General features: G+C 43.3%; 2 protein-coding genes across 3 annotated transcripts in view; both read left to right on the top strand.

The window, feature by feature from the left end:
• vps53 (VPS53 subunit of GARP complex) overlaps window positions 1-19,560 on the top strand; it is a 74,154-nt gene extending 54,594 nt beyond the window's left edge. Inside the window, exons 16-22 of the mRNA XM_079514690.1 lie at window positions 294-376; window positions 1,730-1,808; window positions 3,360-3,508; window positions 5,410-5,479; window positions 6,627-6,764; window positions 16,928-17,032; window positions 17,766-19,560. Of these exons, the coding sequence (XP_079370816.1) occupies window positions 294-376; window positions 1,730-1,808; window positions 3,360-3,508; window positions 5,410-5,479; window positions 6,627-6,764; window positions 16,928-17,032; window positions 17,766-17,936 (795 nt within the window). The 3' untranslated portion in view covers window positions 17,937-19,560. The remainder of the gene's footprint in view (window positions 1-293; window positions 377-1,729; window positions 1,809-3,359; window positions 3,509-5,409; window positions 5,480-6,626; window positions 6,765-16,927; window positions 17,033-17,765) is intronic.
• A 225-nt stretch (window positions 19,561-19,785) lies between these two features.
• Window positions 19,786-24,744, top strand: rflnb (refilin B). Of its 2 annotated transcripts, XM_079515088.1 has the most exons (4): window positions 19,810-19,915; window positions 20,352-20,596; window positions 22,353-22,414; window positions 23,418-24,744. In XM_079515088.1, exons 2-4 carry the CDS (start codon window positions 20,354-20,356, stop codon window positions 23,734-23,736), a joined length of 624 nt encoding a protein of 207 aa, XP_079371214.1. In that variant the 5' UTR covers window positions 19,810-19,915; window positions 20,352-20,353; the 3' UTR covers window positions 23,737-24,744. The 2 variants fall into 2 exon arrangements, with proteins under 2 accessions (XP_079371213.1, XP_079371214.1); XM_079515087.1 differs by having other exon boundaries at window positions 19,786-20,596.
• The last annotated feature ends 1,061 nt before the right edge of the window (window positions 24,745-25,805 follow it).

Below are 25,805 nucleotides of genomic sequence, written 5' to 3'. Positions count from 1 at the left end.
ATCCCGGCTCCTCCTGTCTACATGTCGAAGTGTCCTTGGGCAAGACACTGAACCCCACATTGCTCCCGATGTGCTGGTTGGTACCTTGCATGGCTTCCGCCGCAATCGGTGTATGAATGGGTGAATGTAATGCACAATCTATGTGCTATATAAATGCACCATTTACCATTTATCAGTGTTTTCTCAAGTATTCCATAAGAAAATGAACCTAATATCATATGTGTGATAATATTTGTGTGTATGTGTTTCTTAATTTTAACCTAATATCATGTATGTGTGTATGTGTTTCTTAGCTGGAGGAGAAGCTGAGAGAGAAGGTAGACAAAGTCCTGGTGGAGAGAATCAATCTCACAGGAGAGATGGACACATTCAGCACGTAAGACACACTCCATTAAATACCAAAAGGAAAATCACCCATGCATTTATCACCATTAAAGCTGCTATAAGCAATAGTATGTCAAAAATGTAATTACTTTTTTTTAATATTCAGACAACCAGCAATGGGTAGAACGCTCCCCAAAAAATGTAGTCTCTGTGACACATCTAGGGGCCGCAATCTGCATTCAAAGGTGTTCCTGGAAGCTTTGTCATTGGTCGGAAAAAAACCCGGTCGCAATGACTAACCAATCAGGAAGTAGACAGGCAAATCGACCAATGACAAAGCTTCTAGGAACACCTTTGAATGCAGATTGCGGCCCCTAGATGTGTCACAGAGACTACATTTTTTGGGAGCGTTTTACACATTGCTGCCTGAATAATAATATATATATATTTGTAATGTCATTACATTTTTCAGCGTTAAGCTCTATTTTATTTTACTTTGATGATATGAAAATTGTGGAAATATTGAATCTAGTTGTGATCTAATTTTGAACATAATGTAATTACTAATTAGTAGTAATTACATACTAGGTAGAAAGTGGTTCAATCACCCTGTTCTCTAAAAAAAAAAGTGCCAGCAGTTTATATACACACAGTATAGTTCACTGGTTTTCAGTTTATATACACACAGTATAGTTCACTGGTTTTCAGTTTATATACACACAGTATAGTTCACTGGTTTTCAGTTTATATACACACAGTATAGTTCACTGGTTTTCAGTTTATATACACACAGTATAGTTCACTGGTTTTCAGTTTATATACACACAGTATAGTTCACTGGTTTTCAGTTTATATACACACAGTATAGTTCACTGGTTTTCCTGAACTTTGCCCGCTTTGGCTGAAGGCAGAGTAATATAATAAGAGAGTGGGAGTGTTGACTCCCATTGTAACCAATGGAATGCGGAAGTGCTCGTTCTATCTCAATGGGATAGTTCCAGCCACTGAGCCATAGGAGCAATGTTTGGAACTATAGCCCATAGGAAAAGCACCCGCTTTGCGGCGAGATCAACGCATGTCGCTGCTCTCCTACTCTCTGGCTGAAGGGTTAACCCATTTTGGACGGGAACCCCTTTTGGTGTTAGCATTATGTTATGCTTTAGCTATTGAAAAATAGCAGATCTACAAGCTCATAGCGCGCCACCGAGTGGCACGCTACGAGCTTGTAGGTCTGCTATTTTTCAAAAATCGAAGAACGACTGAATATAGCTTTTTCAGAAAACTGTCAGGATGTAGAAGACATTTTTAGAATCTGATCTCAGGTCAAAATGGGTTTTAACACACTATGAAAACCTGTAGTCTTGTAGTAAACGTCTGCACTGGATGTTCATCTTCTTGCTTTCAGTGTGATCTCCAACAGTATCCAGCTACTGGTTCAAGATCTGGACGCTGCTTGCGACCCGGCTCTCACGGCTATGAGCAAGGTAGGACAAACAATGCACACACATACAAATCCTTGTTCCAAACCATTTCAACATTATGGGTCTGGTAAATGTTGCCAGTAATTGGAATACAAGCTAGATGGTGACAGTACAGTATGTCTGCCTACAAAGATTATTATTTTCCCTTTTATTTACCCAAGGTAGTAGCTGAAACACACAGACAGACACACACATTAAAACCTGGGAGCTGACCAGTACAACCACAGTCTTATACTGTTGGCCACTAAGCAGCTCTACTGGAGCAGTTGGGGGTTCAGTGCCTTGCTCAAGGACACTTCAGCGGTGTTGGGGGAGTGATGACCAATCACGTCCCGACCCAGATTTTTCCTGCCCGTCCGGGGAATCAAACCAGCAACAAGGGCGCTCCTCCCTAACCCTTAGGCCACCGCTGCCCCGAAAAGATGTTAAGTAATGGTTGTGAGAAGCATTGAGCTCCCCTTTGGACATCAATCCGGTCGCTCAGTTCATGTTCTGTAGGTCCTAGAGCTCCACTGAGCTCCCACCCTGAGCGCACAGGACGAAGTTCTCCGCCCTTTCAATTAGTAACACCCAGCACCCAGGACAGAGATTTGATCAAAAGGACAGATATTATTGATATCAAAACCGATCGCATCGCTCTACAGGCTGGGAGCGTCTGTTGCGCAACATTCGATGTTGCACAACGGTGGGACGTCATCGAAAATGTTCCCCCCCTGTTTAGCCGACGAGACCGAAAATCTTAAAACGTTAATAACTCCTGATCTAAATCATTCTGTCCAATTCTAAGCAAAGATCCTGTGTTAGACTGCCCACCGCGGTCCCGTCGCTAGTCGCGGTAGAATTAATCATACCTCCCGTTGTTGTCGATCGCCTCTAGAGTGTTTTGGCTACATCTAGCTGCTTCAGCCACATCCGGGATAACATCCGGTCCGTCGGTAAGAGTGCTCCACTGCTATAAATCGCCAGGCGCTATGATTTAATGGTTAACCCATTTTGGGCGGGAACCCCTTTTGGTGTTTTAAACATTATGTTGTAATTTAGCTATTGAAAAATAGTAGATCTACAAGCTCATAGCGCGCCACCGAGTGTAGGTCTGCTATTTTAGAAAAATCGTGAAAATATTTATTAGGCGTTCGGGGTGTTAAATGCTGTCATCTCTCAGTGCTCTCATGGGTCAAAGGAATGGATGGGTTTTGTAGGTGATTATCTCAACATGATTAGGTGATATCAGTTGCCATCAGATATTTCTATTAGTCCTAACACACACACACACACACACACACATTCGGAAACTGGGATGTGCATATCGTTTTCCTCCTTCAGACATTTCAGCAGGTCACCAATTTCACTGTAACACTGCCATGCTGGAGTGGCCAGAGTGTGAGTGAGCAAGTGGCCCGAGATTTTGAGTATTGAAATTAGTGGCTTTAGTGTTTACTGCTTAACTCATGAGCTGAGTTTTTCGATGCCCCGGGATCAAACTATACCCAAAACCTTGAGGTTCCAAAGGCGAGTGTGTGTTAACGTTTGTTCTTGGTTCCTGTGTGCCTCCAGATGCCGTGGCAGAGTGTGGAACACGTGGGCGACCAGAGTCCATACGTCACGTCGGTCATCATGCACATCAAGCAGAACGTGCCCATCATCAGGGACAACCTGGCCTCCACGCGGAAATACTTCACTCAGTTCTGCATCAAATTTACAAAGTACGAGCGCACGCACGCACACGCACGCATGCACACACACGCACACACACACACACACACACACACACACACACATATTACATCAGGAGTTTGTGATAACCATTTAATCCACTAAATGTTCTGCTTTGTCATACGACGGTGTGGCACATGAATAGCAGATCCACAAGCTCACTGTGTTGCACTAAATGACTAAAACATTCCAGGCTGACTAAAATGTGACTAAAACTAAGTGAAACCTATTCAAGAGACTATGACTAAAACTAAAATCAAAATGTGCTGCCAAAAACAACACTGGCCTGTTGCAAATTGTATTTCCTAGCGCCTTTAAAATTGTAAAATCAAAATCAAGACATGACCTACAAGGTACTTTATACCTCATACTAAGCATTTACAGTATGAGGTATAAAGTACGGCAGCCTTGTGTTCATAAAACAGAAAGATTGGGTATTGGGTAAGACTGATGTTATGTATCTTTCAGGACCTTTCACAGCTTTTGTCTCAACCATTACTCAATGGCTCTGGTCTCAGACCCCGCGGTGGATATTTTGACATTCCGTTTTGTTTTGTTTTTTGGAATGTAAACTGTGAAGTGAGCTGACAGGCTTTTCCTGATGTCAGTCAGTCATGTCATGTGGTCTATCTACCTGCACTAGTCTGGCTAATGAGCCAGACTCAAATCACGGCTGATTGGCGTCTGGCTTTAGCCAGGCTGCACCTGCAGTGCACAGCCTTTGTGATCTACTGGTAGATCGCCATCTGCCTTTTGGGCACCCCTGGATTAGACCATTGGTAGCCTCGGAAACCCAGACGTTTTTATTTCCAGGGAGAAAAAAAAAAGTCTGGGACTGAGTCCACTTCAATTCGGCATAGAGTAGCGCAAACGTTGATCACTCTCTGCTGATTTCTGATCGTCTGCACCTTTGTTAAATTGACGCACACATGTACACACACTCCTCTCTCTCTCTGTCGCTCTAATTAATTAGTCCCATATCGCGCAGCTGCGTCTAGATTCTCCCGGCGGATCCTGCCGGGAGCTGCCTATGCCATAGAAAGCATAGGTGGACCCCAGGCTAGACCATTGGTGCTTTCGGAACGTATTGTAATGTTTAGCACCGTGAGCTGGAGTCGAACCCCCGATCTCTCAACTCGGTAGACAAGGCAAGCAACAAGCCGCGCCAAGAGAGCTAGCTCACATGGAGGAGCAGTTGGCGCGGCTTGGTGCTTGCCTCGTCTACCGAGTCGGAGATCAGGGTTCGACTCCAGCTCAGGGTGCTACACGTTGCAGTATTTACAAGATTTTGATAAATGGTCATTAGTAAAATGTGGATAGTGGATACTGGTCTTTGCGTTGTAGTAAAATGATGCAAAGAATGAGGGGGACTGTATATATATAATGTATATCACAATATTCTGATAACGAAATTCTGGTATATTGGTTAACCCATTTTGGGCGGGAACCCCTTTTGGTGTTAGCATTATGTTATGCTTTAGCTATTGAAAAATAGCAGACCTACAAGCTCATAGCGCGCCACCGAGTGGCGCGCTACGAGCTTGTAGGTCTGCAAAAAAAATTCAAAATCGAAGAACGACTGACATAGAAACATAGCTTTTTCAGAAAACTGTCAGGATATAGAAGACTTTTTTAGAATCTGATCTCAGGTCAAAATGGGTTAATCTATCTAGGCCTAATACAAACTACAAACACACTCGCATACACTGTGAACATTTGCAGGTGTTAGCATTATGTTATGTTTTAGCTATTGAAAAATAGCAGATCTACAAGCTCATAGCGCGCCACCGAGTGGCGCGCTATGAGCTTGTAAGTCTGCTATTTTTGAAAAATCGAAGAACGACTGACGCTGATATAGTTGTGATTTCTCTCTTTCTGTCCCTCCCACTAGCTCCTTCATTCCTAAATTCATCAACCACCTGTTTAGATGTAAGCCTATCAGCATGGTGGGAGCTGAACAGGTAAGATCGGTTTCTGTTTTCCTTATCCTCCTCCTCATGCGACTGTTTTTTGCGAATATTCACAAATGTACAATTGCAAGACATTTCCTTTTGCAAAAGAATTGCATGTATTGTACCATAATGGAGCTGTACTTTATTCAGAAGTTGACATACTCTACTAAGCAGACTTAAAGGGGAAAACCACCCATTTTCAACATTTTACTATGTCATTAATATACCTTAGAGCTGTTGTGTGGAAATAATAAAAAGTCCCCCCATTCTGTGTTTCCTAGAACTGTAAGTATGTAAGTCAAATCATTAACATGGTGAAACACATCTTGATGACATCATCAAGATGTGTTTCACCATGTTAATGATTTTTTTCAGACCTCTAGTTCTAGGAATGGGGGGGGACTATTTTATTATTTCCACACAACAGCTCTAAGGTATATTAATGACATAGTAAATTGTTGAAAATGAGTGGAATGCCCCTTTAACACATTCTGCAATCAGAACATGTCTATTAATAGTATTCTCATGATGCCTTGCATTACGAAACCTTAACCAACATCACGCCAAGACAAAGAAGCATAATTAACCCATTTTTGGGCGGGAACCCCTTTTGGTGTTTTAAGCATTATGTTATACTTTAGCTATTGAAAAATAGCAGATCTACAAGCTCATAGATCACAAGCTCGTAGCGCGGCACTCAGGCCCCATTTACACTGGCAGACAAATCTAGCCTGAATCAGATCTGTGCCACATCAAGATTGAAATCCGATTGGTTTAAATGGTCACATGACTCATTTAGACAAATCAGATTCCAATCTGGATGTGGCTCAGATCTGATTCAGGCTGGATTTGGCTGCAAGTGTAAATGGGGCCGCGCTACGAGCTTGTAGGTCTGCTATTTTTGAGTAAACGTGAAAACGTTTTTTAACTCAAATCTTTGCGTCTGGGGGGTTCACTGGAACAACATATTTCCAGATGGAGGTCGGTGGGCAATTGCATAACATTGTTGGGGTCCTTGACATGAAATATTGAGCACCACTGATATAGAAACATAATAGGTATTTCAGAAAATTATTTTGATTCATGATTTTTAAAATTTCGATGTCAGGCCAAAATGGGTTAATGGAGTTCTTGTTGTGTGTCCGACCTCCACCAGCTCCTCCTGGACACCCACTCCCTGAAGACGGTCCTGCTGGACCTGCCTTCGATAGGCTCCCAGGTGCTCCGCAAGGCTCCCGCCAGCTATACCAAGATCGTGGTGAAAGGCATGACCCGTGCAGAGATGATCCTGAAGGTGAGAACCTCCCCAGTAGACTGTGGTTGAACCAAGAACCTCCAGGTAGACTGTGGTTGAACCAAGAACCTCCAGGTAGACTGTGGTTGAACCAAGAACCTCCAGGTAGACTGTGGTTGAACCAAGAACCTCCAGGTAGACTGTGGTTGAGCCAAGAACCTCCAGGTAGACTGTGGTTGAACCAAGAACCTCCAGGTAGACTGTGGTTGAGCCAAGAACCTCCAGGTAGACTGTGGTTGAACCAAGAACCTCCAGGTAGACTGTGGTTGAACCAAGAACCTCCAGGTAGACTGTGGTTGAACCAAGAACCTCCAGGTAGACTGTGGTTGAACCAAGAACCTCCAGGTAGACTGTGGTTGAACCAAGAACCTCCAGGTAGACTGTGGTTGAACCAAGAACCTTCAAGTCATACATTGATACCGTCGCTGTTAGTGTAGGATGGAAATCTGTCCAAAACCGTTACTTTTCAAGAAATGGGGGGGGGGGGGGGGGGATAGATGTAGATGGTTTATTTTGATCGTCATGAATGGTACCAGTAAGACGCCTGAGGGCGTGAAGCGACCTCGCCCCAAAGGGCGAAGTCGCGTGCACTGGCCATATATGGAGTCTTGAGTGAACAGGGTGCGATGAGGTCAGATCAACATATGGAATGTCAGAACTGGTCAGCTTCATATATGGAGATGGCAGCGGCGGCATGCAGTGTCTTGAGTGTACAGGATTTGATGAGAGCTCAGGTAGGGCAGGGCCTTAATTTTAGGGCCTGTTGAGAACTCTAGTTTTCACCGACTGCCGGGCATTTTTTTGTTTTACGTGTATTATTGAGTGGTGTAAACCACTCCTACAACTGGCTTTTTTGTTGAGTGGTGTAAACCACTCCTACAACTGGCTTTTTTGTGCAGAAAAAATGAGCATGGTTGCTATGTTCACCCTGTTGTAATGACGTAATGAAATCACACCCGGGTGAACAGGGTGAACATAGCAACCATGCTCATTTTTTCTGCACAAACAAAGCCAGGTAATGAAATCACACCCGGGTGTGATTTCATTACGTCAGACATGATTTCATTATGTCAGACAGACCTTACACCACTCAGTTCACACGGGTGTGATTTTTTTTTTACTGTACATATCGAGTACAGTAGTGCATCCCGTGGATGCATAGGTCGTTGTTTTATTGCGTTCCTTAACTATAAACTGCGTTTTGAATAGTTTACATTTAGTTTGAGTCACGTTTTAGTCAGCCTGGAATGTCTTAGTGTTAGCCTAGTTTTAGTCGACTAAATATTATAGGATTTTAGTCGACTAAATCTACAGTTGATTTAGTCGGCTAAAATGGGTTTTGGCGGGCCTTGATGCCGTCGTAATGACTGTTTTTACACTTGATGAAAATAGCCTATCTACAAGCCTGCGATTTTCAGCATGCAAATGCAAATGTAAAATTACTTATACTGGATCCCTTGTCCACTAGTCCCTGCCTGACATTTTAGTCTAGTTTTTATTTGTTGACGAAATTGTCAGCATATTTAGTCTTAGTTTTTGTCACCATAGCTTAGTTTTCATTTAGTCTCAACACTGCAGACTTGTCATCCGATATGACAATGTCAGAAATGTAGGGCATACATGTATTTATGGGGAGAAAAGACAAATCAGACATACTGTATAGAGATGCAAAGTTACTCTTGTTACTGCGTCATCATGTTACTTCCTGTGTCGTAAGTTACCATCCCAACAGTGACGATATACATGTGAGGCAGGGTGTGGCTGTTCAAGAGTGTGTGTGTGTGTGTGTGTGTGTGTGTGTGTGTGTGTGTGTGTGTGTGTGTGTGTGTGTGTGTGTGTGTGTGTGTGTGTGTGTGTGTGTGTGTGTGTGTGTGTGTGTGTGTGTGTGTGTGTGTGTGTGTGTGTGTGTGTGTGTGTGTGTGTGTGTGTGTGTGTGTGTGTGTGTGTGTGTGTGTGTGTGTGTGTGTCATCAAGTCAACCGTCTTTGGTTAGATGAAAAGAAAAATAATTTTTTTACGCACTCTCTGGCCTCTAGTTTGAGGGTAGTTATCTGGCCACACTCTGCCCATACAGTAACTACCCGCTATAGAGCGTCGCAGTCCCGCCCCCTCGAGAGACCCGGAAAAGAAATCGCCGTTCATTATTCTCATAGACATTTCGTAAAGTATTTATTTAAAGACGGTTACGCCGCGGACAAAGCCAACTCGAGTCGTGACAACTCATGACAACACAAACAATATTTTGGACCAAACAAATAATTAGAAAGAAGAAAAACAACAAAAAAAGTGTTGTAACCTGCCGTTTTTTTCTTCTTTCTAATTATTTGTTTGGTCCAAAATATTGTTTGTGTTGTCATGAGTTGTCACGACTCGAGTTGGCTTTGTCCGCGGCGTAACCGTCTTTAAATAAATACTTTACGAAATGTCTATGAGAATAATGAACGGCGATTTCTTTTCCGGGTCTCTCGAGGGGGCGGGACTGCGACGCTCTATAGTGTTCTCTTTGAGTGTCTTTCTGTCTAAGAGAATCTCCCATCAGCCATCAGCACAGAGAAGTGGGTATTATTATGAGCCTAAAGTTTAGGCTCATAATAATACCTACTTCTCTGTACCTAAACCGTTGCTGTGTAGATGTATGTGACTTTCCTGATGGTGGTGTGTCAGCAATATTCTACTAAAGGTGGTTGCACACCGGCCGCGTTTTTCGGAAAACCAATGGAGAAACGCCGCTAAAAATCCGAATTCGCATCCGATTCACGCCCGGTGTGTGGAGACCTTAATTCTACTAATAATCAGTGTTGATTTCGTCGACTATAACTAAGACGAAAAATGTTCGCCGACTAGCTTTTTTCACTGACGGAAACAAAATGGAAACTAAATGAAAACTAAGCTATGATGACTGAAACAAAACATATTGACAATTTCGTCAAAAAATAAAAACTAGACTAAAATGTTAGGAAGGGACTAGTGGACAAGAGATCCAGTATAAGTCATTTTACACTTGGTTGCATGCTGAAAATAGCAGATCTACTGCGACGCGTTGTGAGCTTGTAGATCGGCTATATTCAGCAAGTGTAAAATCGGCCATTACGACGCCACCAAGGCCCGCCAAAATACATTTCAGTTGACTAAATCACCTGTAGATTTAGTCGACTAAAATCTTATGATATCTAGTCGACTGAAACTAGACTAACACTAAGACATTCCAGGTGACTAAAACTCAATGAACTATTCAAGAGACTAATGACTAAAACTAAAATCAAAATTTGCTGCCAAAAGCAACACTGCCGATAATGTGAAACTCTAAACTAATGAATGATAGCTTTATCTAACCAGCAAACACATATTTATAACCCCATTTTTGGAGCATCACGTTCGTAGACACGATACAATGTCAATATACTTGAGATACCGGAGTTTATGCACATGCATAAACTCAATGGCAGATCGAGTGGCAAATCGAGTGGCAAAGTGAGTGACAAAGTGAATTTAATGTTGTTTAACCCATTTTGGGCGGGGACCTCTTTTGGTGTTTTATTGAGCTATTGAAAAATAGCAGATCTACAAGCTCATAGCGCGCCACCGAGTGGCGCGCTACGAGCTTGTAGGTCTGCTATTTTTGAAAAATCGTGAAAATATTTATTTCAGAAAACTGGAGGATTTAGAAGATTTTTTTTTAAATTTTGAGGTCAGGCCTAAATGGGTTAAAGTCATTTAAAGGACCACTTCACCACTTTTCAACATCTCCGAGCTTGTAGGTCTGCTATTTTTGAAAAATCGTGAAAATATTTATTTCAGAAAACTGGAGGATTTAGAAGATTTTTTTTTAAATTTTGAGGTCAGGCCTAAATGGGTTAAAGTCATTTAAAGGACCACTTCACCACTTTTCAACATCTCTTCATATAATTGGTCCTCGCTAATGTTCATGATAAAACACCACCATTTTTTCCTACTCAGTCTGTGTCTCATAGGAGGGCTTTGGGCAGTTCGGACACCCGTCCACCAGTGACATCATCATTAGGGAGATTTTTTTTTTAAACAAGATTTGTTTTAAAATATATTTAGATTTTTATTATCGTGAGAACGATGGCTTCAACTTTTGCATTGCAACTTTTCAGGAAAAGAAAGCCTGCCGTTTCTATTAGCTTGGATTCACCACCGATGATGTCACTGGTGGACGGGTTTCTGAACTGCCCACAGCCTTCCTATGAGACACAGACTGAGTAGGAAAAAATGGTGGTATTTTATCATGAACATTAGTTAGGACCAATTATAGGAAGAGAAGTTGAAAAGTAGTGAAGTGGTCCTTTAATGCAATCAAATTGGACTTTTCTGTTTGGATGTAGGGTCTGTCAAGGCCAGAAAGTAGTTATGTGCCACTCAGTAGGCGCTCCCGCATAACTTCCGGGTATGATGATGATGTCACGCGCATACCCTCTATTCTTGTATTGTATAAGAATAAGAAATACAGTGAATGTCTTCTTTTGGTGAATTGTCTTTCATTAGGGCCTCCTTTTTAGTGTATTAGTTGTTAACCATTTCAGTTGTTATCTTTAGATGGTTCAATTTCAGTGGGAACCAAAGTGCAAATCTGAAATAGAATTCAATTGACTTTAACTAATTTCCTTTTCAGAACATACAGTAGAACATTGTTGTAGAACAATGATAAGATAAGATAAGATCTTTATTGTCACTGTATGAGACATACAAAGCAAAGTAAAGCAAAGTTCTTTGTTTACCAAGGGTGAATGGACTAAGCTCGAGATGCTTGTTTACAGCCAGACCCTGCTCATAGAACATTTCATGGTAGGGGTTCAATGCCTTGCTCAAGGGCACTTCAGCGGTGGTCATTTTAATGTGCCGGGTCCGGGGATTCGAACTGGCGACCTTCCGATAACAAAAACACTGATGGGTGTACACTACAGTTTACTTTAGTTTATTGGTTTATTTGGACCGGACAGAGTATATTAATGAACATTACATAACGTTTTTACACAGATCCTGGCTAAATGATAGACTAAAGGTGGCCTTACACTAGCCGATAATCGGGCATTTTTGACACTCGGGGGGTGCCCGACCGCTCAAAGCGCGATCGGGATCGGCCCGATCAACATCAAGAATGTTTGATATTTGCTCTGCCCCGCTCCGATTATCCTGTAGTGTGTGGTGCTATCAGATTTCAGATTGAAAAAAATCGGCTAGTGTAAGGCCACCTTAACTCAATGCTGTATTGTCTGTGTGTTTGTGGTTTGACTTCCAAGTAATTGTTAAAGTACTGTGGACGGAACCAGGTAATCATTTGGATTTATTTTGGGAAGAGTAATCTTCTAATTTGTCCTTAACCTCCACTGAGAATAGCATTTTATGAGCAATGTAACTATAAACAAGTACACCTCACATTAGGAAGGGTCTGGAAAATGAGTTGAGGTGGAGCACCTCCATAGTAAAAACCCTCAGTGTTCATTTAGTCATTTATGTAACTGTGTGTCAGTTTGGACACTTTGCAGAGTTACATTTTCACTGACGATGTTCAGTCAGGGCAAGGACGAACATGCACACACTTAAAGGACCACTTCACCACTTTTCAACTTCTCTTCCTATAATTGGTCCTAACTAATGTTCATGATAAAATACCACCATTTTTTCCTACTCAGTCTGTGTCTCATAGGAAGGCTGTGGGCAGTTCAGAAACCCGTCCACCAGTGACATCATCGATGGTGAATCCAAACTAATAGAAACGGCAGGCTTTCTTTTCCTGAAAAGTTGCAATGCAAAAGTTGAAGCCATCGTTCTCACGATAATACAAATCTAAATATATTTTAAAACAAATCTTGTTTAAAAAATATCTGCCTAATGATGATGTCACTGGTGGACGGGTGTCCGAACTGCCCAAAGCCCTCCTATGAGACACAGACTGAGTAGGAATAAATGGTGGTGTTTTATCATGAACATTAGTGAGAGGACCAATTATATGAAGAGATGTTTAAAAGTGGTGAAGTGGTCCTTTAACCGTGCACAACAAGTGGTCCATAGGTGTGTAACGATATAGTAACTGCATCGAAAAATCTATTTTAATTTCAAGAATCGAAGTATATCGAAATGAAAACAGCAACATGTGTCATATCGTTTTGCAATGGACATAATCGGTATCGAATCGTTTTACTATGCAATTAACCGATTGTATCAATACTACATTTGTGTGTGGTATTTAGCAATTTTTAGAAGAAATGAAAAAGAGGAGTCTAATTACTTAATTAAAAAAAATGTCAATGTATTTTAAATAGTTACTGTATCGATTTCAAATCATTGCATCGTATCGGATCGCCATAACGAACCAATATCATCCATGTATCATATCGCCAACCATGTATCGTGATACGTGTCGTATCGCTGTTAAAATGTATTGTCACACCCCATCACCCCTTCAGTGGTAAATGGTAAATGGTGCATTTATATAGCGCCTTTATCCAAGGCGCTTTACATAGATTGTGCATTACATTCACCCATTCACACACACATTCATACACCGATGGCGGCAGAAACCATGCAAGGCACCAACCAGCACATCAGGAGCAATTAGGGGTTCAGTGTCTTGCTCAAGGATACTTTGACACTAACTCTGGGGGAGCCTGGGATCGAACTGGCAACCTTGCGGTTACCATCCAGTCACTCTACCCCTGAGCCACCGCCGCCCCTCAGTGGGAAGGTGTGACGGCGAATGGAGACGCAGGCATAACTATTCACAGTCATGTAAACATTAGCGCGCGCCGCTTATCTGAGTTTGGCCCCGTTTGTTTGTTCATTAAAGAAGGGAAACCGAACTTGAATGCAGCCTTGTTGCCCTAGGTTTACCCCCATGCGACGCTAAGTGGTATGTGGCTGCAGCCTTGCCCTAGGTTTACCCCATGGGACACTAAGTGGTATGTGGCTGCCAAAGCTTAGCCCCACCCTGATCACCCCTCCCTGGAGTCTTATACTGTACAGATGCTTGTATGGAAACACACATGTGCACGCACACACATATACACACACACACACACAGCACACACCCGCCTGTCTTTGGCTTGTCCTTAGGTTCCCTGGGGAGTCCTCCGTCCTTTTTTTTCTTTTTTCCCCCTTTTTTTTGAGTATGTGCATGTGTTTGTTTCCGTCTGTCTGATTACGGGGTCATTTAGAATGCCTTGCCTGACCCCTGCCAGGGACGTCGTGAGGCGGGGCCTGAACGGATTGCGGAAGGTCGCCAGTTCGAATCAGCGGTCCGACACGTTAAAATTACCACCGCTGAAGTGCCCTTGAACAAGGCATTGAACCACTACCATGAAATGTTCTATGAGCAGGGCCTGGCTGGAAACAAGTTCTTGAGCTTAGCCCAGATACCCTGGGGGTAAATATAGTAACTTTGCTTTGAAATCCTGCTCACAACGTGTCGCGCTGCGACGCGTTGTGTGAGCTTGTAGATCAGCTCTTTTCGGGGCGCAACCCTGCACTCTTTCGCTAGTGGAGAAGATGCAGGTGTAACGACATGGATTTCTAAACAAATTAGTTCCAACGCAAAATGCTGCGTTCAAGTTCAGGAGACTTCAGGGAAGAAAAAAAAGCAATTCTCCTGAATGCTGCCTTCCGGGCATGGCATGGGAAAGGAGAGGAGGGCATGTGCATTTCTTTCACCATGTAGTAAATGCCACGCATTTGTGGTCTGGAAAGGGCAGTTTTACAGGCTGGGTAAAAAATGTCTTATGTGTGCACATCCCTGACCCCTTGCGACAAGTGTCACTCAACGCCAGTTTTTTTTTTTTTTGACAAGTAAAATAGTGCAATGAAGCATAAATTAGCCTTAAGGAGGCCTCTCTTGGCCAGCGTGAGGCCCGTGAGACGTGGCTGTTTTCCACGCTCTCTCTCCCAGCCCTGCCCACCACCACCACCACAGCCCCGGCCCTCTCTCCCACCCCTGAAAGCTCTCTTCTTTAGGACTGTTGGAAAAGGCAACCTTCTCTTCCCCACCCTTGGTTCAGCCTGCACATTTTTTTCCCCCCTCGAGTTGTTGCTCTTTCTGTCTCTGCTCTTGTGTTTTCTTGCTTTCCCTCTCTTTCTTTCTCTCTCATTTTTTTTGAAGCCCATCTCATTCTTTAGCTCACCCCCCTTTAGGGTGACCAGATCCAAACTGTTCATTTGAGGGACAGAAGTATCGCTTGTGTGGGACAAGTGGGACGGGGGGGACCCCGTCCCACTTGTCCCACACAAGCGTTACTGGAGTATCGGATTAGCAACTTACTACTTGAGTTGCTATTAAATGCCTTGATGTCATATTCGACCATAGGCCTATTGGCTATCATTTATACACTCCTCTGGTGTCTCACATGTTGTTTTAAAATCATGCTTTATTTTTTATTTGTATGCTATTTTAACAGGCTTAAAACACATCTTGCAGGAAGAGACAATGAGAGAGCTTTACAACAGAAGGCCAACTATTAGGGGACTAACTATTAGGGCATTTGAACACTGATGCAATTGCCTGCCAGTCACAATGTGGGACAGGGTGTCATTTTGTGGGACGCCTGAAAAGTCTTGGAAATGAGGGACTGTCCCACGCAAAGAGGGGCATCTGGTCACCCTACCCCCCTTTCTGTCCCGGTCCCCTTTTTTCTTTTTCTTTTTTCTTTTTACGAGGCAGCTAAACTACAACAAGGTCTCCCTGCAGGCCTTTCCCCTTGGCCATGCTCCAGGACAGTTGCTAAGTAAATCACTCAGTCGACAGCGATAGGAAGGAACCGAAGAATTCCACACAATCCTGAGCCTTCCCCTCTCCTCTCTCTCCCTGTGGTCTTTACCCCCTTATTCATAGTTTCGAACGCAGTGATTTCGAACGCAGTGAGCATTTACTATGAGACCCAGCAGATTATGTCTGTCTGTCTGTCTGTGTGTCTGTGTGTGTGTCACGCTGAAGGGCGCAGCTGTATCACACACAAAAACACACACACACATGCACGCACACACACATGCGCGCACGCGCGCACACACACACACACACACACACACACACACACACACACACACACACACACACACACACACACACAAAACTTAACTTAAAAAAGAAATTAACTTAAAAAAAACTTAACTTAAAGAAAAACTTAACTTAAAAAAAACTTAACTTAAAAAAAAAACTTAAAGGAAAAACTTTAAAAGGAAAAACTTAAAAAATACTTAACTTAAAAAAATACTTAACTTAAAAAAAATCTTAAACACAAAAAATAGAACTTAAAAAAAAACCTTAAAAAATTACGTAATTTATTCTAATTGTTGTTTTTGCAATTTACGAGCTGCGTTCGCTTCCCGCGTTCGCGCGTCTTACTTGTTTCTCACCCCCCCCCCTCGATCTGTCCCTATGCTGTACAATCTGGAGTATCATTTTAACCCTGAGAGTGTAAACATGGAGCTGTATATAAAGGGTCCTCCGGATCTGTAGTGCAAAAAAGAGAGTAGTATGGTCCATCCCACAACATGGGGGTGGCTCCTCCAACATCTTTCCACCTCCGACGGTATCTGTCAACCATGTGTGTTGGTTTTGTCTGCTTTGTTGCGGCTGTACTGGGAGCTCTCTCTATCCACTCTGTGCTACCCGATCCACGTTTTCCACATTTCACTCTGTTCTTGCGGTGGGGTGTGTGTGTGTGTGTGTGTGGGGGGGGGGGGGGGGTGGGGTGGTGGTGGTTCCACATTTCCAACTTTCTTGTCTGGTCTCAACTAAGGTAACATTTTTGCCCAGACTCTAGCTCTCATTATAGACCCAAAAGAATTACCGGTGAGGCTAATTCTTATCCACTCGTGCATGGAGTAATTGACTTGTAAAGAATAAGGGGGTCCTAAATATAGCTCCATAGTCTTGGCTTTTTGTTTGCAGCTTTAACCACTTGCACACTGTATGTTATACCTCCACACTCCCACCCCCTCTTTTCTATTTGGTCCTTGCCTCAGCCAGTCAGCCCCATGTGGGATCATTTAAAGATCTCTTTGGTCGTCCCATGATGGTTCAGAGGAAGGGTGTGGGGGGGGGGGGGGGGGGGGGGGATTATGGTTGCTCACATTAAACCCAAGTATTAGAAAATGTCCATGTATTAGTACCATATACTGAATTACTGATGTCTTTTTTCTCTACTTTTTCAGGTGGTGATGGCCCCACATGAACCTCCGGTGGTGTTTGTTGATAACTACATCAAGCTTCTGGTTGATGGCAACCCTGAGACCTTCCAGAAGATCCTGGACATGAAGGTTAGTTAGTTTGGTTACGGTAACGGGTCATCTCGCCCCTTTTCCATCTCGCCCCACTACTCTACCTAGCTGTAAATAACAAACATAATTCACGTTTGTGGTTATTTAAAAGGTATTATCATATTAATTTATCATTGTTAAGTTCACTCTGTATATCCACGGGCATAATAGCATGATGATGCCATTACAAAACATGGGCTACATCATGGAAGAAATGTGATTAATAAAATGAACTGCTAGAAGGTAGAAGGATAAATTAACTTAATTAAGCAGTCACCGTCTCTGTGACATGTTGTTCTTTCTAAATTTTACAGAGTATAGAGATCGACTACTATGCAATCAAATAAATCTGTATACAAGATAATTTCAGATTTCAGAGAGGGAGGGAAATACTAAATTAACTGTTAACTACATTAAAATAAATCGCAGGGGCGAGTTGGTAAAGGGGCGAGCAGTCTCGTATTCCTTTCTACACATTGTTACTGTAGTGGTGTTTTCCTGTCCTTGCTCCCTCTCTGCGTATCATTGTTATACTTGTGTAACCTTTTGTGCAAGTTACTTATTGTCAGTGTCAGTGGCCCGTTGCACTTCCTAACTGGATGTTTCGTTGAATTCCTTTGTGATGTTAGTTCTGCAAATGTTTAATGTTGCAACTGTGTGTGTGTGTGTGTGTGTGTGTGTGTGTGTGTGTGTGCGTGTGCGTGTGCGCGTGCGTGCGTGCGTGCGCATCTAGGGCTTGAAGCGCAGTGAACAGAGCAGCATGCTGGACCTGTTCAGACAGAGGCTACCCACCCCTCCGTCCGGGGCCGATGGCGGCCCCTCTCTTTCGTTCAGCACCCCGACCCCTGAGCAGGAGTCCTCGCGCATCCGCAAACTAGAGAAGCTAATCAAGAAAAGACTTTGAACAACAACCAATGTGGTGAACAGAAAGCTCAGTGGCTTGCGAGCTGGAACAGTCCTTCCTTTGTCTGGCTCCACTTATTCATCACCAAAGCTTTGTGCCACTCTGTTCAGTTAGTGGGGTATTGCATATATATATATGAGCAAAACATGCTCATCCTTCTTACAAATATTCATATGAACTCTAGTCACAGTTGGAACATGAAGGAACTTCCTCATATGAAACATGCTGTCGGTGCTTGTGTAATTACCACCTTTCTTATTCATGACATTATATGCCTTTGCCCCTTATCAGTACTTCTTGAGCAGTCGGTCTCGGTCATAGAGTAATTTAGTAAGAGGGTGGCGACACTGGTGTTGACTCCCATTGTAACAATGGAATGCGGAAGACAGTGCTCATGCTATCTCAATGGGATAGTTCCCAGCCATATAGGCGCAATGTTTGGAACTATAGCCCATAGGCCCCCGCTTTGCGGCGAGATCAAAGCGTGTCGCTACTCTCCTACTCTACACTCTGGGTCCTATATGCTCCGCTCATGTGCTGAAGAACAGAACCGATATAGATTTATAGTTCACAACAGGTCGCAGGCTCGCAGTGTGACGTGTTATGCGCTTGTCTGCATGCAATGAAATGTTATCAAGCCCTTGAAGTACTGTACTAAAGCCTGAGCTTTTGTCACATTGTAAAATCTGCTGTACATCATGCATTCAATACATTGCAGCACAAAGCATTTGCACTTGGAAGACACTGAATGAAGAGCACTCTAAATATGGTTCTTCTGATAGCTTGTCTGGTCTGGCCCATATCCCAGTAAGAATGACAGCAGACAGAGTTGACCCTGATGAAGGTGAATATGTGCTCTGAATGTCCTCGTGAGTCGATCAACGGTTACTTTGGTCTCTCTGCTTATGTTTATGTCAAGGAAGGACATACAGTTTGCATGGCAATCTACGACACATAAAGGTGGACATATTCCATAGGGGTGGGTAGCATTTGTGTGAATTATGTTTGTTCCACAATGCTGGTCGTGCCTCCTCAGACATGACATTATTTTGTCTTTTGTCTTAAAACTCCCCCAGGTTGATTTTTAGAAAATAGAACCATCCAGCCAAAGTCTTTTAAACGTGGGCCCTTTCCTATGAATGATGTCTGTGTTTGTTTGGTGTCTGTATCTCGCAGCAACTATTGCTAGATAATCTGTAAGGACAACTTAATGGTTTGCCGTCTTTTAAATTGATGGGCATATGATACCTGTCTTATTGTCATATTTAAATTTAATCAACCCTTGCTGATGTGCAGCTTCTGAATCAAGGAAGTCACAGAAAACATGATGGGCCAATAGGAAATAATAATTTGTAATTTTACCAAGCTTTTCCTGTGCCTTCACATGAACAGGAGGTGTAAAGTTATCATCATACATACTGTTTTTATTTAAGGATTGCGTGGTTCTGTAGCTTGGAGTGCCTCTCACTTTTCGATTTATCAAATTAATATATAACGCTATGATTGATGATGTGTACACATTCCTGCCATCGGCTGAAATATTAACGACGTGTGTCTTTTTCTGAACTGTAGACACGTGGCAATTGCTGAGAAAAACACTATTAAAGTTTCGCTGTGTGTCGTTTCTGGTCCGCCGCCGACTTTCTTTCCCCCCCACCCCCTCTTCTTTACTCTAATAGTAGCGCACGCAACGATTTCTAAAAATGACATTTAAAAATCATTAATATACTTTAACGGGGTCTGGGGAAGTAAGTTCCCATACATGTCTTCCCCCCCCCCCCCCCCTCCCCAATCAGCTGCGAGTAAAGGACTTTAAGGCGTTCCTTCTCCCATTTTCTTCCTCCCAAAACAATGAGACCTTTTCACTCAGAGAGGAGAACTAGTGTGTGTGAAGAAGACAAGCAGCAGGCGGGACAACCTCAGATGCCTTCTCCGATGACACGCCTGCAGAATTAATTAACGTTGGCATCTTCAAAGCTGTTAGGAACTCCTCTCTCTCTCTCTCTGTGTGTTTTCACTATAGTGTAACATTCTGCTGCTGCTGGAAGGTTCGCTGAGACTGAAGCAACACGTGTGGTGTTTAAATGTTTGCAGAGACCGTTGGATTAGTGACAGCTGGAAATAACGTTGCAAACAAACCGGTGGTGGGGACTGTTGTCTGAAAGTGAAACTCACTGAAGTTCGTTGCAGAATAGCTGCGTGTGTGCGTGTCTGCGTGGTCTTCTTGTGGAGTTAACACGACCGACAGGGCCCCGTTGGGACCCCCCCCCCCCCCCCCCCCCCGGACCAAAACTAAAGCAGTTAAAAAGCGCAGCAGCCTGCAGGAGAGGATATTGCAAACATTTCGACATCCAAGGCGTTGTTGTTGCTGTTGGGTTTGGCAACTTTCCGCCTCTCTTTTTCTTTTTTAAATAGAAATGGTGGGCAGGTTAAACTTGCCAATTGTATGCGGCGGCGGCGACGACGATCCGTTGGATATTATGAGCTGCAAAGCCGAGCGGTTACTGGACAGTCCGGACTCCGGGCTGCCTCCCAGCCCCAGTCCCAGCTCCTGGCTGCTGCCTGCGGGGCCTGGGTCTGCAGGGTCTGGGTCTGGGTGCAGCGCCGAGAAGGGGGACAGGATTACTGGATCAGAAGAAGAGCAGCCATGGGCTTCCCTGGTAGGTCATCACGGTGCTTCTCACTGCATTGTAATTATAAAGCGAACACGAGAACTTATAACGTGTCACTGTTTATGTGAGTGTCTTATAAAGCGAACACGAGAACGTATAACGTGTCACTGTTTATGTTGAGTGTCTCTGTATCGCTTCTGCAGAGTTGGCGTGTAGGCAGCAGTGGTTTGTTTTCAAACCCTTTTCATGTCGAGATTCGAGACTGACTGTGCACTATTCTGTTTTTTACCCCATCATCACGGACCACCATTTGGTGTTTTCCAAACCTTGGGATACTTCGTTTGTCGTTTGGATAAAGATTGTGCCAACAAATCCATGTTGTATTGGTAAAATGAAACCATGTGGGCCCGTAACGGTCCATTATAATTTGGTTTCAAGATCTATAAGGGTCCATTTGGTTACCAACTTTCCATTATTTTGGGGGGACCACCTGGAACCTCCTCAAGGACCACTGGTGGTCCCCGGACTATTTGAGAACCACAGCAAACACAAGAACGTGTTTGTCTCTGTATCTCTTCTGCAGAGTTGGCATAGGCTATAGCGTTACAAGTTACAAAACTAACTTGGTTACAACACTAACACTTGATGGTGCAATGTGTTAACGGTTAGTAGTATGTGTGGTCACAGATGGCAGATGGCTTCTTGGTTAGACTGACAGTATTATCACACAAAGATGAAATTACCTATATCCATATCCTGGAGGAAAGTCTTTCCGGTGATAAAATGGCCACCAACCTAATCAGAAAAGTCAACCAAAGAACAAGATTCCTGTACAGGATCTCCTCACTGGTCAACAAAACCCCTTGAAACCCTAACGGGAGCCCTCGTACAAGGGCATGCATAGTCTTCGACTATGCATTGCATGCATTGGTACCACAGCACCTCTAAGGCCCTTAAAACAAGGCTCCAGACTTACCAAAACAAACTGGTCAGGCTACTACTTGGCCTCACTCCCCGAACCCACCTCACCCCTGCCCACTTTGCTGGTATGGCTTAGGGTTGACGACAGAGTACAGCATCTCGCAATGGGTCTAGTCTAGTCCACAAGATTTTAATCATTCGATACATCACCAAGATACCCATGTACCTGTCTAAATACTTCACTACGATACCCATGTACCTGTCTAAATACTTCCTTAATGTCAACGAAGTCCACAGTTCACAACGCCAGAGGGAGTGCAACAAACCATGTGCAACCCAGATTCGGCACAAACAAGGGACTAAATTATTTTCGCTCCTATGCCACCAAAATGTGGAACGCCCTACCAACAGTCATTAAGACATGCAAATCCCTTGACTCCTTCAAAACCGCCCTCAAAGGGCACCTACGGACGGCTGCAATTCGAAACTGGCCCCCGTAAAATCTGAATCCCCCAGCCACCCCTTTTTCCCCTCGCTGTATTTTGTAGGTGTTTTCTTTTCCCTTTTTACCTCCTTTTATGACTATTTCCTGTTTTTTTGGCTATATAGAAGTGTCTATAATGTCTCTAAATGGTGATGAATTGAACAAGGTGGACCCTCTTGTAAACAAGTGTAGTGCTTTATTGGGTCGCCCACTCACAGTTGAACGGTTTTTGTATTGAGTTGTGCTTGAAATGTACTGTAATTCTGCAAACTGTTAATAAATATTTCAATCAAACACGTGACGTCGGTGGCTACCAGCTGGGACTGGGAGTGTGGGCTGATTTGGTTTGCATGGCAGGTTACAAATGTATTTACTTATCGCATCTCTCTCTCCCCCCAGCTGCACCCGTTGTCCTATGGAGAGGGTATAGCACTGGAACCATTACCTCCCCAGGAAATGAGGTAGTAATAAAATAATAAATGAGGTTTATTAGCCTACTGTCCTGCATCCTGCATGTTGGTGCACCCTGTTGTAAACAAGTGCAATACTTAGTCATGGTGTCGTCCACAGTAACAGTGTTTATTGACTTGTGGTTTCGTTTGAAATCTACCCATTCTACATGCTGTGAAATAAAATAATCAATCCATGGTGAACAAGGTTATTCTATGGCATATCCAGAGTGTAGAGTAGGAGAGTATAGCGACACGCTTTGATCTCGCCGCAAAGCGGCCAAGCGGGTGCCTATGGGCTATAGTTCCAAACATTGCTCCTATGGCTGGAACTATCCCATTGAGATAGAATGAGCACTTCCGCATTCCATTGTTACAATGGGAGTCAACGCTAGTGTCGCCACTCTCTTACTATATTACTCTGGGCATATCATACTCGCAACACCCATTGTTACTGTTTTTTAAGTGGTGCAAACCACTTCCTTAAAGGGGCATTCCACTCATTTTCAACATTTTACTATGTCATTAATGTACCTTAGAGCTGTTGTGTGGAAATAATAAAAAGGTTCCCCCATTCTGTGTTTCCTAGAACTAGAGGTCTGAAAAAAATCATTAACATGGTGAAACACATCATGTGTTTCACCATGTTAATGATTTCTTTCATAATTACAGTTCTAGGAAACACAAAATGGGGACTTTTTATTATTTCCACACAACAGCTCTAATCTAAGGTATATTAATGACATAGTAAAATGTTGAAAATGGGTGGTTTTCCCCTTTAAGTGACTATGTGTGTGGGTGCCTGCCTGCCTGGCTGGCTGCCTGGGTATGTGAGCACGAAAACAGCATGGTTGTCTTTCACCACCTGTGCGCAACCTAACACACACGCACATATTAACTGTGTGTGTATATATACAGAGTTGCACCACTTACTTCACACGGGGGTGTGATGTTTTCTTTTTCTTTCACATGCACTTAAAGACAACTAAACATTGGGCTTGTATCTCCCCTGCAGATATATCTCTTCAGTGCACTATGACTCGATACGCCATTTCATCCAGGATGTGTCCCTGCAACCAAGAGGCCAGAGCCTGGAGCGCTGCAGCCAGACCGTCATGGCCCTGCCTCACAGCACCTGGCGCCGCTACAAGACACAGCTGGTCTTCCAGCCCCGTCAGCGGGCCCAGCGCTTTCAAAGCACCACCATCGTCTATCCCAAGCACACCCGCGCCGTCTTCACCACAGAGCTGAGCTACGACTGCCGCCGGCTAGCCAGGCGTTTCCTCTCCAGCGTGGAGCTGGAAACGGCCAAATGCACGAACCTACCTCAGTGAAGGAACATGGATGATGGGCTATTGCAGGGATTCCCATGACCCCCACATAGCCCCCTGAAGGTGAACTGCCATGGACAAAGTCAGTGTTGTGGGTTTTTTATTTTCAGAGCTGTGTTGCTTTTTTTAATTCTATATGTTCCGAGACACAGGGAGACAGACCTGCAGTGCTTGGATGTAAAATGGCAGCAATCTGTCAGTCATCAAATCTCAATTTGTAGTTAGTTTAGGTTGCAATGGCTTTTAGATGTGTCCACGTTGGATTTGTTTTAATAACATAATGACCGTATGTAGAGATTGGACCCATGGATGGTGAGGCTGAAATCCTTTTAGAACTTCATGCAAAATCCCTCCACTTACAGACAGTACATGTCACCCGGGTGAATGATTAATAATGAATGCTATGGATGAGACACAATCTCAGTTCATGCTATGTGGAAGAGAGGTAGTGGTTTATGTAGGATATAATGTAACTGGTATGTAAGGGCACAGAAGAATGATGTTTTAGAGAGGTTCGTTGTGATGCTGACCTAGTTTTCATGAAGTGAGTTAGGTTTAAGTATCCATTCAGTGGGTGTGGTAAGTTTCTATATACATTTTGGCCACGAACTGGCTCATTCTAAAAAAATCACATGGTGTTTTCTGCTACATTTATTCAAGCTATTTCTCTCCTTTTGTGCCCATTAGCTATTCATTCTTGTTATTCATTGAAGGGTTACAGACTGAAGTGAGATGTTTATACCCATCCTGTACCATGTATGTTAATAGATTACTCCAATTCTACTGCTTGAATGTTTAAACTGTCATAAGCATATAAGAAAATATTGAACACAGAGGATACGTTAACTGATTGCTATCACCACATTGACTTGATATAGTTTGATATATTTATTGTCTTTTGGTGTGCGTGTGTGTGTGAGTGTGTGTGTGTGTGTGTGTGTGTGTGTGTGTGGTTTTTACTTTTTATTTACAAATTTTAGTACTAATTGAAATAAACTATTTGCAATATTACATGTGACTTGCTATTCTTTAATGTGCCGCATACATGGCCTGTTAACATTAACCATGTCAATGGGAAGGATTTTGGTTTACTGAGAACTAAATTGGGGCTGTTGTGATGACAAAAGACAGAGCATCAGTGTTCTGTTTATAAATCGTCTGGTCTCAAAATCTGTGGCCATTTTAAATAAATGCCGGCGCAACCCTAGCTTGTGTCTCCATCTACTGTCCACAGGTGAACAACTACAAGTGAGGCTGAGGAGTAAATATCATTAAAGTAAAAAGTCTTATTGGCGGCTGCTGCTGCTAATTGTGATGTTACTACTTCAGCTTTCTTTTTGATTATGTAAGCATCGCCCAATGATGTAATACAATATTTCAGTTAAAGTTTAAAACAAATTATGTAATTTTGTATAAATGTTTTTGCACAAGTCCTAATTATAAATGACAAAAGAAAAGGGCCGTGACCCGATTTGAAAAATATTAGCGAATCGATGTAGGCCTTCTTTGGCCTGCGGTTGGAAAGCACACTGTCCGTAGCCTCGGTCCCAGGCTTACTTTTGTCAGTGCTCAGGCCCGTCCAGTAGGCCGCCTACTCACTCATGATTGTGTGGTGAGAGACGGCTCAAACACCAGCCAAAAGATTGGACGACATCCTCAACAAGGTCTACACAGAGAAAAGAGGTCTGGTATGAAGTGAAGTATGAACTACAAGATACTCTGCAGCCTTCAGGCCAAGTGCATATCTTGAGTCCTGACTGGCTGCTTCACTGGAAGTTGCTCAAAATAAAGGCTCAAGGGTTCAAACTAGTACGGAGTAGGTTAAAGGTGAAGACAAGACCTGTCATTTTAAGAGTAAGCCAAGGCTACTTGTAAAACTTTTGAGGGCCAGAGCAGGAAGGCCAATATAACCATCAGTGAAATAAACCAGTAAGACGCCCTGAGGGCGAGAAGCGACCTCAGGGTGTGCACACATCCACCTGGGTGACAGCAGACTGCTGGGCGAGCGCTGGCGCTTTGGCATGGGGGGTCAGATCAACATATGGAATGAATTCTGTACTGGCCATATATGG

The sequence above is a fragment of the Electrona antarctica genome (genome assembly GCF_951216825.1).
Source record: "Electrona antarctica genome assembly, chromosome: 11".
NCBI lineage: Eukaryota > Metazoa > Chordata > Actinopteri > Myctophiformes > Myctophidae > Electrona > Electrona antarctica.
The sequence above is the reverse complement of the archived record's forward strand: the minus strand, read 5'-3'. Positions and strand labels throughout refer to the sequence as shown.